At 36.7% G+C, this 14,068-nt stretch overlaps 2 protein-coding genes across 2 annotated transcripts; both read right to left on the minus strand.

Annotated features, from left to right (window-relative positions):
- Positions 1-1,554: 1,554 nt before the first annotated feature.
- Positions 1,555-5,845, minus strand: LOC119479539 (stonustoxin subunit beta-like). Its single transcript, XM_037755279.1, has 3 exons — positions 5,648-5,845; positions 3,657-5,135; positions 1,555-3,060 (listed from the first exon to the last, which is right to left on the minus strand). Exons 1-3 carry the CDS (start codon positions 5,769-5,771, stop codon positions 2,522-2,524), a joined length of 2,142 nt encoding a protein of 713 aa, XP_037611207.1. The 5' UTR covers positions 5,772-5,845; the 3' UTR covers positions 1,555-2,521.
- Positions 5,846-9,930: 4,085 nt separating this feature from the next.
- LOC119479858 (stonustoxin subunit beta-like) lies at positions 9,931-13,396 on the minus strand. The gene is made up of 4 exons (XM_037755826.1): positions 13,325-13,396; positions 12,964-13,063; positions 10,952-12,505; positions 9,931-10,478 (listed from the first exon to the last, which is right to left on the minus strand). Exons 1-4 carry the CDS (start codon positions 13,394-13,396, stop codon positions 9,946-9,948), a joined length of 2,259 nt encoding a protein of 752 aa, XP_037611754.1. The 3' UTR covers positions 9,931-9,945.
- Between the last annotated feature and the right edge of the window lie 672 nt (positions 13,397-14,068).

The following is a 14,068-nucleotide window of genomic DNA, read 5'->3' on the forward strand; positions in this document are numbered from 1 at the left end:
GTTCTATATATTCATATTTGGTCACATTGCACTGTTTGTCTTTATTTGAATATCAATGAGGTATAAAGGCATTTTTCCCATGATGCTTTTAAGTTAACTAATAAGACTTTGTTTTAACTCAAACATGTTGACAAATTAGTTTGCTTTGCTTTTAGTGGATACGAAATAATTAACTTCATTGGTGTTATCTACTTGTGATTAATAAGCTTTTGAGACCTACACTGAATACACAGTGATTAGTGACACCTTACATCACCCAAGTGTCTCTTGTTTAATTAGGAATTGTTCTTATAACTTTGTTGTGTTTGTCATGGGTTGCCATTCATTTTTCTTCTAAAATAAGTTTTTGTGTGTTTTAAGCGGTTGTGGGATTACATTTATTTTTGGGAAGTTGGAAATTAGTTCTACTGGTTTCAAAGAGCTAGGCCTTTATCTTTTTCTTCTTAAACAAGTATCATGTACCACTCAGGTAAGCTCTGCTGGTCCAGTTATCTAACCCAAACCATTAGCTATGGTCACCTTGATGCTCTGAAGAGATAGTCACTGTTGAGAGTATTTTGTTGGATATTGAAGATGTAAAGCTGGTGTTTATAAACCCTCCTGGTTGGAAGATGAGATAACATCAGTGTCAGATTTATCTATACATTTTTTAACACAGTGACATAGTCATTATCTAAATATGTTCTACTGTAACACCTGATTGACATATTTGTTCTCTTGTTGAGTCAATAAACTGGAGACCTGAGTTGAACACTGTGTACTGCTTTCTTCTTCCTACGGGGTCTCATTTGTCTAATTATAGGGGACATATCATGCTCATTTGCAGGTTCATACTTGTTTTTTGTTTTTTTACAAGAACATGTTTACATGCTTTAAAGGAGACATATCATGAAAAACTCACCTTTTCAGTGGTTGTACACATACATTTGGGTATCTGGAGTGCTTACCAACCCACAAACCAAAATAAGACAACCCAGTCATTTTTTTGTGGGCTGCCTGGTTCAGAAAAGATGTGATTCAACAAACCATTCAGATGTGGCTCCCCTTCCTATGTCACATGCAGGCTCATTAGAATATATCGCCCACAGCTTGAGAACTACCTTTGCAAAGGTGCACCATATTTTTCTCTCAAGCCAAACAGAGCAGACTGAGCTTCTTAAAGAGACAGGCACTAAAACGGAGCGTTTCAGACAGAGGGTATATTCAGACAGATAATATGAGAAAAATAATGTGTTTTTTGAACATTAAAGAATGTAAATACGTTCTAGCAGAAACCCAAAATACAAGTATGAACCTGGAAATGAGCATAATATGTCCCCTATAATGTCTGAATATACCTGTATTCACTCTCTGTCTGAAACGCTCAATTTCAGCGCCCTTTGGCTTGTGAGAAAAATATAGTGCACCCTTGTAAAGATACTCAAACCGTGGGCGGTATATTCTAATGAGCCTGCATGTGACATAGGAATGGGAGCCAAATCTGAAAGGCGTGTTGAATCACGTTTTCTAATCTGACTGGGTTGTCTTATTTCACAGTTTGTGGGTTGGTACTCCAGATACCCAAATGTATGTGCACAATCACTAAAATAGTAAGTTCTTCATAATAATAATGTAGTTATGTATTTTGTAGCCAATTATTTGAGAGAAATTGTGAAAAAAAACACCTGGAAAAAGTTTCCAACTCACAGTGTCCCAGACGGGGATGAAGAAAACATTTCTAAATATTTGTGAACCATTTGCATAAATATGTTATATTTTGCAATATAGCTGATTAATCTAATCGCATAGCTGTTACAGCAAAAGAGTCAAGAAAAACAATCATAAACCTTGTAAGACTGAAACACATAACTTGTAGATTGATTTAAATTGTAAGATTTTATTCAGAGATCTGTGGCACCACACTGAAGTCAAAACTAATTTGGTCTGGACATAAATCTGGTAGGCTGTGAAGAAGTGTTTCCCAAGGTTAAAATCAATGAATGTGTAATGTATGTATATAATGTATGTGTGTCCTAAAATATTAAATGACAACTTTTTGGGGGAATTTATTGTGCATTTGCTAATACCTGATTATCTTTACAATCTTCCTAACATTTTATTATTATTTTGTATTTATTTATGTTGTGGACACATGCCTCTTGTTACCTTGTTGGTGAAGGAAAACAAGAGCAATTAAGCATGATAAACTTTTTTAATGTCATAATTGTTTTATTTTGGCTTATTGTTACAATATGTTATTACATGTTTCATCTAAAAATTGCCATGGAAACCATAATGTATAGAATAATCACAAAATCTAATAAAGTATTACATCATCCACAAAACATTTCATTAGGTGCTTCACATTTTCATTACATGTTCAGTTCTTATTACATGTTTTATTGCATTATCAGCAGATATTAATATATGTCATATCTAATGCCGTCGGCCGTGACAAAGCGTTGGTATTTGATGCCCTGGGAATGAGAGCGGGCTGAGCATGAAATTCAAGAGCACTATTGACAATATTGACAAATACATATTAAAGTAATTTAATCTGACCATTGCAGTTCTGATGTGCAAACCCAATCAGGAAGCCTGGATAAACAGCCTCATTGAATCTGGTGTGGAAGGTGTGGAGGTGAGTCACAAAGTTAGTGGTGACCATGTAGAAAGACAGAGTGCCAGCAGACCAGTCCAGATACACTCCTAGTCGTTCAAAGCCAGGGGAAGACACATTTACATGTACCTTTTCATTATTGGAAATTTGATGGTATCCAGATTTTGGATAATAGTCAAAAACCCAGGACCCATCACTATGTCCAAGTGAGGAGTGTACGGCCCATGTTTTCCTGCTGATTCCTCTATATGTGACACCTGCACGAACATAACCAGACCACTCTACCTCCCAGTAATGGCGCCCACTCAGCCCCTTGTCACACAACACCTGCTGATAGTGCTCAAACCTCTCTGGGTTATTGTCAAATGGCTTCGGTTCTCCAGACATTGCCTTTTTGTTGCCCTCAGACAGAGTCAGGGCCGGGTGGGCTGTGTCTGGGTCCAGGGTGAGCTCACAGTCATCTGATGGAGAGATCAAGACATAATCCGTTACCAGTCATCCTCATCACCATCCATACTGTAATTAACAGGCATGTTCTAAATGAATGATTATTAGATTCACACTGTATCGTGCCGTAATTTAATGTATACATATATTTAACTTTTTTTCTTTCACATTTATAATATAATTTGATATTAGGTTGAGCACTCTCAGCCAGTGCAGTAAACAACAGGGATTGAGAAAAACTGAAGAAAGCATCCAACATAAATGGTGATATCCCAAAAAATTTAATTTAAAAAGATGATAAAGACTTGTGACCCATTAAAAGTTTGAATAAAGTTTCAGCCTCAGGAACGATGAAGCTCGAACAAACTTTAAAACTATTATGGCTAAATAAAATGGAAAGTATAAATGAAATAAAGGATGCTTTTAAAATCTTCATTAAAAATAATATGGCCCTCGTCAAAAAGAATGAATGAATGAATCAATTGAATAAAGTTTCTAGCCCCAAATGTTTTGAGTGTTAGTTTAGTTAAGGTAGTTAAGTGCCCAAAAACATACAGAAGCAAGAATAAGATCACAGTGTGAAAAGAACATAAGCACACCAATGACTTACACCAGAGTAACTCTCTTCTGTCTTGTATGGCCTCCACAGGAGGAATCCATGGTTTTGTAAAGTCATTCATGATCTGTATGCCCTCCCTGTAATAGTGGATGGCTGCACCATCTTCCTTCGGATTTATTATCGACGCTACAAGGAAACGGACACAGCGGTTGTCCATGTCTTTGGCAAGGTTGCAAAAAAGGTGGGCTTTTTCTCTCATCATTTCTGGTAAGTCATCTGAGATATACCAGTAGTATTTTGGTGGTGGTTTGAGTTTCTTAAGATTTACAATCATTTTAGGTGAATCTGAGAAGTCCCTTAACAACTTCAGGTAAGGATCATAGTCTGCCACAGAGGTGAAAACATAGCATACTGCATGCTGTACTTTTGAATCAAGAAGCTCCCTGATCATCTGACTCTGACTTAGAACAACCTTGGGCTTTGCTTCCTCTATAATATCCATGCAGGACCTAAGGACATTGATCTCTCTTTCTTTACATTCCATCCACTTGTTTAAGCTATCAATGTTAAATGGTGATCTAAGGTTTTCTTCAAAAAGTTTCAGCATTTCACTTTCATCTTCTTCTCCACTCCGGATGGACTGAAGATTCTTCGCAATGGTCCTCTGGAGGTTTATCATGTAATCATTACAAATGTTTTGGAAATTGCTCAGCACCTTTCTAATCTGTGGAAACAGCTTCACTATGTCGTCTTCCAGTGAATCGTTGCATCTCATTTCAAGTTGCCTCATGTCTTCCAGAGTGTTGCGAACCTTTCTAAGTATTGGACTGCTGCTATCGGCCATCAGTTTAGGTGCTTCAGAGTAAAAATGTACAAGCGGAACGAGCCAGACTGTCATTGGAACAGCGTTCTCTTTCCCCATCATTTGTGGAAGTTGCTGGTAGGTTTGAACTGCATCCTCAAAAGTTGTAGGGTTACTTGTGAGAAAGAAGTCACCATGGAATTTGCAGGAGAAGCTGTTGGTTATGTCATTTTCCTCACTGGTTAGCTGGACAGCACCTCGCCCCGCAATATCAATCGAAGGAATCTTCTTTATCACAGCTTCCATGCTGCCCTGGATTTCCTGAACATTGCTAGAATCTATTTTGTCACTGTCAAAGACAAAGAAAGCATTTGCCCCATAGAGGATCCCTATCACTACATGAGTTGCCTCGATGTTCTGAAAATATTCAGAATATTCTACATGTTTGGTTCCAAGATTAGTCATCAACTGTTTGAAGCTGGTGGTAGCTTTGTACTGAAGTGTCACTCGACTCTGATTCTTGAATTTCTTCGTATCATTCAGATACTTGGCGGATCCTCCAACTTCTACCAGTCCGCCCAGGAAACTGGCTTTCAGAGAAGCTTCTATATCCATCAGAGAAGACTTGTCATCAATGGAATCAGATGCAATGATTTGAAATGCACTGCTGGGCTGACAGCTTTCAACTGTGCTCTCTTTTAGAACTTCATCATCCCAGAACGTGAGACCTACAAGCAAAAAAAAAAATGCCGTATGAATGACATGTTATGCTAACATTGTACTCACCAAAATAATTTCTGAGATCTGGGAGCACAGCAACTTTACTACAACAAAATGTGACATGGCAACAAACACAATCCATCAGATTATCTAAAATGTTTTACTCTGACTCAACGTAACCGAGTACATGTTTGCAATCATCCTTGATTTCATAGGAAAACTGAATGTGGCCAACTACGATGAGTGCGTTCAATATAAAACAGGAAGTTGGTCAGTAAAATAATTTTACTATTTGCATCTCTCTTCCAAATAAGTTTGAGTAACTTGACTGCTCATGGTTCTTCACCAATAGGACCTCTTTTTGGTGAGTACATAATAACATTTTATTATCACTGATAGAAATAAAGTCCAAACTACAAAAATAAGATCCACATGAAGTGAAACTTGAAATTCCAAATCTGTATTTTGGCTACAGATTTAGAATAATTTCCCAGCTTCTTAAAATGATTTTAAAGTTTACCTGGGATCAGTTTATCTTGCCGAGCATCATAGAGCGTCCCTAAGGTGAAAGGTCGACCCAGGGCAGCCACCACCAAGATTTCTGAAGACATGACTCCAACCTGTTGGGAAAAATTCAACAACATGGGTCAAAGAGAAAGTGAAGACAAGTAGAAGAAACATTTCCTGGTCATAAAAGACAGTTTTTGGTAGACAAAGGTTCAATAAAAGTTCAAGTATCTCTGTACACCCAGTCTGTCCTCACGTGATGTTGTGTTTAGATCAGCTGAGTTGTGTAGGAGTCTTCCTGACTTCTAACTGGAGCTTCCAGTGTGATGGTCTGTGATTCTGCCAGATTACTTATATTCTGTCAGATAACATTTGACCCCTCCCTCTGAAATGTCTCCTGTACACCTGGAACCTGTCCACTTTGACAGATCACCTTTGCTTGTGAATTTCAAGAGCGCCACAGAAAAGATTTTCTCACAGCTGCTTTCCATTTTGGTAAATTTTAATTGTCTGACAAGAGTTATGTTACGTGTGTTTATCAACTCTGCTGAATTTACCATGCAAAGATTTTGCATGTCTGGCTAATAATGCTTAGCCATATTCGTACCCCCTTGGTTATTTAAGGAAATAATAGCCAATCATTGAATATGTTTTAATAAAATGTAACCTCCATTACTTTTTTATTATTCAAAAAAAGTTTCCAACTCACAGTGTCACAGACAGAGAAGAAGGAAGAATTTCTAAATATTTGTTACTCATTTGCATAAATGTTATATCTTGCAACATAGCTGGTTAATTTGATTTTAAAGCTGTTGCAGCAAAAGAGCCAAGAAAAACTTTACTTCAACTTCAAATAGACCTTAAAATTTGGCAGATTGAGACACTTGTTGATTGTTTTAAATTTTAACATTGTATTCAGTGATCTATGGCGAAAATGTGTTTCCCAAGTTTAAAATGAATGAATGTTAAAAAAAGTGTGCCATAAAACATTAAATGACAACTTTGTCATTTGATAATTGTTTTATTTTGGCTTATATGACAATATATATTATTACATTTTCTAAATCTAAATATTGACATGGAACAAATGAAGTAAGAATAATCACAAAATCAAACAAGTTATTACATAATCCACAAAACATTCAATTTAGTGCTTTATATTTTCTTTATAGTACATGGTCAGTTTTTATTACATGTTTTATTGCATTATCAGCAGATATTAACACTAACAGTTTCTACAGCTGAACATTTAATCTTGACTATGGAGATCTTAACACGTGATCCACTTACTTTCAACTACTTTTCACTGTTTTTATCAACGGATAGAGTCTACTCAGTTTTCATAACAACTGTTAAGATTATTTTGGTAAACTGTCTTAAAGCATGAGTAGTACCACTGGCATGCAAAATAACTACATTTCTGACCTATTCTCAAAGTGACATTTTCGCAGAGTGTGGGTTTGAAAAGAACACAATTCTAAATACTTGCCAACAATACTACGCCTCACACGGGGCACCATTATGTTGGAGACACGAATATGAGCAGGTCTGGTTATCAGCAAATATTAAAGCTACTCATTAATATCAATACAATTATTATTAATAAAATTATTAACAAATATCAATAATAAAGGGGGCACCAAAATGAATAAATAGAAGTAGGAGTAATTAGTCATTATCTAAAATAATTATTAATTACATTGAATAATGTGATTTAATTTACATTAATCACCTCGGGGTACCACCCTTCTTGATAGCCAATTAATGTAGTCTTATAAAATAGTCTCATAAAGTATACTAAGCTATCAATGTGGAACCCTGATTAATAATTAAATTAATAACTACAACCAAAAATTATAATATCAGTAGTAAAAGTTGAAGGATTTTGTAGTTCTTGACATAGCAGAGGTTGGCAGCATTCACTCTTATGCAACATTGAGAGCCCGTTAGGCCCACCCACTATGCCGCGCCTGATGTTGAGAACTACAAAGCTTGAGAGACCTGCTGTGCCTAGTTATGGTTGCTAAGCTATGATTGAACAATCACTGTTTTGTCCGGCAGACAATTTATGAATATTTTTTTAAGCTTCCTTCAAGCCATTTTAACTCTTTGATGATTGAAACAATCTTAATATGATATAATGTTAAGTCAAGTATGCATTCTGAATATAGCTATAACAATGCTTATGGTGGCATCTTGCATAAATCATTTGCATATTCAATATTTCCATTGTAGCAACTCTGCATTTGTCCTAAAAGAAAATTCCAGTTTATAACAATTTGGGTCTTACTTTCATAGTTTTGGCCATCATTTTATCTGTTATGATAGCATTGTATTAAACAATGATATGTTGATAATCTACGTTAGTCATTAGATTTTTCTCACTTGTTAAAAAAAAAACAAGTGAACATTAAACATTCTAGGACAGTAAGTTTCTGGCTTTTTTTTTACTGCCATGTAAAGAACCGTCAATCGATTAACCTTATCACTATCACACAAACTTTAGCAAAGAAGCACTACTGTCAAAACTAGGTAAAAGCTCCCTCTGCAAAATTCAAGTGCACTCTTGACAATATTAAATATTCGGAAGAAGAAAGCAGCACACAGTGTTCAACTCAGGTATCCAGTTTATTGATGTTTTTTACTCAACGAGAGAACAAATATGTCGATCAGGTGTTACAGTGGAACATATTTAAACAGTGACTATGTCACTATGTTAACAAATTGATGAAATATATCAGACACTGATGTTATCTCATCTTCCAACCAGGAGGGTTTATAAACACCAGCTTTACATCTTCAATATCCAACAAAATACTCTCAACAGTGACTGTCTCTTCAGAGCATCAAGGTGACCATAGCTAATGGTTTGGGTTAGATAACTGGACCAGCAGAGCTTTCCTGAGTGGTACATGATACTTGTTTAAGAAGAAAAAGATAAAGGCTTAGCTCTTTGAAACCAGTAGAGCTAATTTCCAACTTCCCAAAAATAAATGTAATCCCACAATCGCTTAAAACACACAAAAACTTATTAGAAGAAAAATAAATGGCAACCCATGACAAACACAACAAAGTTATAAGAAAAATTCCTAATTAAACAAGAGACACTTGGGTGAAGTAAGGTGTCACTAATCACTGTGTATTCAGTGTAGGTCTCAAAAGTTTATTAATCCCAACAAGATATGCCATAAAGTTAATTATTTCTTATCAATTAAAAGCAAAGCAAACAAATTTGTCAACATGTTTGAACTTAAAAAAATATATGAGAGAACCTAAAAGTCTGAAGGGAAAAACACCTTTATACCTAATTGATATTCAAAGAAAGACAAACAGCCCAACGTGACCAAATATGAATATATTGAAATATTTAGCAATCATTGCATTTTATATATATTATTCACTATCTTTGTCTTGTTTTATTAGTTGTATTGTATCTCATTGTGGGCATTTCAGGAATAGTTCAGGTTTATTACAACCTGGCTCTTATTTTGTAGCTTAAACTTAAGTTACACATTTTATCAGTTATGATAACATTGTATTAAACAATGATATGTTGATTATTCTATAATAGTCATTTGATTCTTCTCCCTTGTTAAAAAAACAAATTAAACATTTTAGGACAGTTAGTTACTGACTTTCTTTTTTTACTGCCATGTGAAGGACCGTCAATCTATTAACCCAATCACTATCACACTAAGCTTTAAAGTTTATTAACTAGTACTAGAATCTACAGTAGATTGTTGTTGTAAACATAATCACACTGTTTGATGTTTGTTGCACACTGACTGAAAAAATCTAGTACAATTACAATAATACAATACTTCTAATCTAACCCAGCAAGAAAGCAAATAAGCTTATTTCCTCTAATGTTGAACCATTCCGTCAACATGCTTTTAAAAAAAATTGTATGCAATTTTAAATTCCCTATAATATTTAAAGCCGTTTCCACTGTAATTTATAATATTTCTCTGCCACGGGAATTTTAAACCTTGTGACTCTATCCAACATTATCTTATTTTTAATTTACGCTGTCAAATTAATTTGTCGTGTATTACAGTAACACACATTCTAAACCAGAAAATGGGGAAGAGTAGGCAAAATATTCATAACACACCTATAGCAGAATCACCGCAGCCAGCACAGAAGCACTACTGTCAAAAATAGGCAAAAGCTCCATCTGCAAAATTCAAGTGCCCTCTTGACAATATTGACAATATTTCATACCTTAACATAATTTGGTCTCAACTTCCAGTAAAATGATTAAGCTTAGAATCACTATTTGAGGAACCAACTTCATGCACTGTTTAAGAGTTAAAGTAATTTAATCTGACCTTTCACCTTCTGATCCCCAATCAGGAAGCCTGGATAAACAACCTCAGTGAATCTAGCGTGGAAGGTGTGGAGGTGAGTCACAAAGTAAGTGTTGACCATATAGTAGGACAGAGTGCCAGCAGGCCAGTCCAGATACACTCCTAGTCGTGGAAAGCCAGGGGGGGACACAGTGACAGTTAGCTTTTGATCATTGTAAATGTGCTTGTATCCAGAAATCGGATTATAGTCAAAGCCCCAGGACCCATCATTTTGTCCAAGTGAGCCCTTTATGTCCGATTTCTTCCTGCCGATTGCTCTATATGTGACACCTGCACAAACATAACCAGACCACTCTACCTCCCAGTAATGACGCCCACTCAGCCCCTTGTCACACAACACCTGCTGATGGTGCTTGAACCTCTCTGGGTTATTGTCAAATGGCTTTGATTCTCCAGACATTGCCTTTTTGTTGCCCTCAGACAGAGTCAGGGCCGGGTGGGCTGTGTCTGGGTCCAGGGTGAGCTCACAGTCATCTGATGGAGAGATCAAGACATAATCCGTTACCAGTCATCCTCATTACCATCCATACTGTAATTAACAGGCATGTTCTAAATGACTGATTATTAGATTCACACTGTATCGTGCCGTAATTTAATTTAGACACGTACTTAACTTTGTTTTTCTTTCACATTTATAATATAATTTAATATATATGGTATTTTACTATATAGCGCTGTGGCTCTGCTTATCAAAAAAAAAAATTCTGGGGAGTTGACTGTTTGGTAATATTAATTAAAGTAAAACACAACGATGAATAAAAATACTTTATATGGTTTTTCAGCATGTTTCTAAATAAAGTCTGGAAAAAATACATTTGTATTATTTTTTTTTCTGTGATGTGAAATAGTATAGAACAAACTAAAAAAGGCTCAACTTTCAGGGGAATATTCATGTGTGCTCTGGGTGAAATGAAAGTGCCAAGAGTTAGTTGAAGTTCAAGACTTACACCAGAGCAAATCTCTTCTGTCTCCTATCTTCTCCACAGAATTCATCGTAGGGTGTGTAAAGTCCTTCATGATCTGGATGCCCTCCCTGTAATAGTGGATGGCTGCACCTTCTTGCTTTGGATTTACTATCGACGCTACAAGGAAACGGACACAGCGGTTGTCCATGTCTTTGGCAAGGTTGTAGAAAAGGTGGGCTTTTTCTCTCATCATCTTTGGTACGTCGTCTGAGGCGTACCAGTAGTCTGTTGCTGGTGGTCTGACTCTTGTAGGTCTACTATTAGGTGAATCCAAGTAGGCACTTAACGCCTTCAGGTAAGGATCAGAGTCTGTCACATAGGTGAAGACATAGCATACAGCATGCTGTACTTTTGAATCAAGGAGCTCCCTGACCATCTGACTCTGACTTAAAACAACCTTGTGCTTTGCTTCCTCTATAATATCCACGCAGGACCTAAGGACATTGATCTCTCTTTCTACACATTCCATCCACATGTTTAGGCTATCGAGGTTGAATGGTGATCTAAGGTTTTGTTCAAAAAGTTTCAGCATTTCACTTTCATCTTCGCCTCCACTCCGGATGGACTGAAGTTTCTTGGCAATGGTCCCCCGGAGGTTTAACATGTAATCATTACAGAATTTTTGGAAATTACTCAACTTCTTTCTAAGCAGTGGAAACAGCTTCACTATGTCGTCTTCCAGTGAATCGTTGCATCTCATTTCCAGTTGCCTCATGGCTTCCAGAGTGTTGCGAACCTTCCTAAATATTGGACTGCTGCTATCGGCCATCAGTTTAGGTGCTTCAGAGTAAAAATGTACAAGCGGAACGAGCCAGACTGTCATTGGAACAGCGTTCTCTTTCCCCATCATTTGTGGAAGTTGCTGGTAGGTTTGAACTGCATCCTCAAAAGTTGTAGGGTTACTTGTGAGAAAGAAGTCGCCATGGAATTTACAGGAGAAGCCGTTGGTTATGTCATTTTCCTCACTGGTTAGCTGGACAGCACCTCGCCCCGCCATTTCAACCGAGGGAATCTTCTTTATCACAGCTTCCATGCTGCCCTGGATGTCCTGAACATTGCTAGAATTTATTTTGTCACTGTCAAAGACAAAGAAAGCATTTGCCCCATAGAGGATCCCTATCACTACATGAGTTGCCTCGATGTTCTGAAAATATTCAGAATATTCTACATGTTTGGTTCCAAGATTAGTCATCAACTGTTTGAAGCTGGTGGTAGCTTTGTACTGAAGTGTCACTCGACTCTGATTCTTGAATTTCTTCGTATCATTCAGATACTTGGCGGATCCTCCAACTTCTACCAGTCCGCCCAGGAAACTGGCTTTCAGAGAAGCTTCTATATCCATCAGAGAAGACTTGTCGTCAATGGAATCAGATGCAATGATTTCAAATGCATTGCTGGGCTGACAGCTTTCAACTGTGCTCTCTTTCAGAACTTCATCATCCCACAACGTGAAACCTACAAGCAAAAAAAAACACACCAAACAAACATCAGCCTTCTTTTGAAACAAACCGGTCTCACCAAATAGCGTATGAATGACTCCGTAATTTGTTAGTCATTTTTCATGCAATAACAATACCTTTGTTGCTTTTGGCATGTCATGTATATACCATGTAGTCTGTACTGACTGCAATTTAAACACATCTGCCTAAATATGCTACAGTCAGAGACGGTTTACGGTTTACAAACCAATTATTAACCATCAACAAATACATATATATATAGTATATACAATGTTATAATGCTCGCAACAATAAACTGTTAAAAATAACATATATTATGCCATTACTAATAATTAGTAAACATTATTAATTATAATTTAGTTTTTTTAGTGAACAGTAAAATAACTATTAACTAAGTTTAATTAATTATCAATGTATCATTCATAAACGATGGTTATTATAAAGTGTTACTGATGTGCCTTTGAAGTCAAATCTGTATTTTGGTTACTGAATTAAAATACTTTACCACCTTCTTAAAATTCTTTTAAAGTTTACCTGGGATCAGTTTATCTTTCCGAGCATCATAGAGTGTCCCTAAGGTGAAAGGTCGACCCAGGGCAGCCACCACCAAGATTTCTGAAGACATGACTCCAACCTGTTGGGAAAAATTCAACAACATGGGTCAAAGAGAAGGTGAAGACAAGTAACAGAAACATTTCCAGCTCAGTAAATTTCAAGTATCTCTGTCGACTCAGTCTGTCCTCACCTGATGAAGTTGTGTAGATCAGCTGAGTTGTGTAGGAGTCTTCCTGACTTCTAACTGGAGCTTCCAGTGTGATGGTCTGTGATTCTGTGTGATTACTTATATCCTGGCATATAACATTTGACCCCTCCCTCTGACATGCCTCCTGCACACCTGGAACCTGTCCACTTTGCATGTGAATTTCAAGAGCACCACAGCAAAGATTTTCTCACAGCTCTTTTCCATTTTGGTAAATTTTAATTGCCTGAGAAGAGTTATGTTCCGTGTTTTTTTTCAACTCTGCTGAATTTACCATGCAAAGATTTTGCATGTCTGGCTAATAATGAGCTTATCCATATTCATATTCCCTTGGTTAACAGGCAACTATTGAATACATTTTAATAAAATATAACTGCCATTACTTTTTTTGAATTAAAAGAATGATTCCAACTCACAGTGTCCCAGACAGGGAGGAAGGAAGCATTTCTAAATATTTGTGAATCATTTGCATACATGTGTCATATTTTGCAATATAGCTGTTTAATTACAGCATGCTAGATATCTGGAATGTGTCTGCGAGGTTCACGTCTTTGAGCAGTTCCCACATGACGCTCAAGCCCCGATGTGCGAGTGATGAGCCAACGCCGATTTGCCTCTGATCTGCAGCTTTTGTCGGGGTGCTCCAAAAACTGTCAGGGAGCGGAAAATCAGGGCTAAAGTCATGTAGTAAGAACTAGGCATTAGCCGTGGTCATTAGAGTACAATATCCATCTTGATTGAAAGATTCTTGATATTATATTGTGTTAAGTCATGTGTGCACTCTGAATATAGCTATAACAATGATTATGGTGGCTCCTTTTATAATTCTAGCCATTTGTTTATTCCGGTGTTTAAGTGATCATGGGCTTCAGTTTATTT

The sequence above is a fragment of the Sebastes umbrosus genome, chromosome 20 (genome assembly GCF_015220745.1).
Source record: "Sebastes umbrosus isolate fSebUmb1 chromosome 20, fSebUmb1.pri, whole genome shotgun sequence".
Classification (NCBI taxonomy): Eukaryota; Metazoa; Chordata; class Actinopteri; order Perciformes; family Sebastidae; genus Sebastes; species Sebastes umbrosus.

What these genes read in the sequence shown, in the direction of transcription:
- LOC119479539 (XM_037755279.1), bottom strand. Translation starts at nt 5,771, where the DNA reads ATGTTGTTGAATTTTTCCCAACAGGTTGGAGTCATGTCTTCAGAAATC. An exon ending in GCAAGATAAACTGATCCCAG is followed by an intron (nt 5,136 to 5,647) that starts GTAAACTTTAAA and finishes TTTTGCTTGTAG; the next exon opens with GTCTCACGTTCTGGGATGAT. An exon ending in CAGAAGAGAGTTACTCTGGT is followed by an intron (nt 3,061 to 3,656) that starts GTAAGTCATTGG and finishes TCTCTCCATCAG; the next exon opens with ATGACTGTGAGCTCACCCTG.
- LOC119479858 (XM_037755826.1), bottom strand. Translation starts at nt 13,396, where the DNA reads ATGGAAAAGAGCTGTGAGAAAATCTTTGCTGTGGTGCTCTTGAAATTC. An exon ending in GAAAGATAAACTGATCCCAG is followed by an intron (nt 12,506 to 12,963) that starts GTAAACTTTAAA and finishes CAAATTACGGAG; the next exon opens with TCATTCATACGCTATTTGGT. An exon ending in CAGAAGAGATTTGCTCTGGT is followed by an intron (nt 10,479 to 10,951) that starts GTAAGTCTTGAA and finishes TCTCTCCATCAG; the next exon opens with ATGACTGTGAGCTCACCCTG.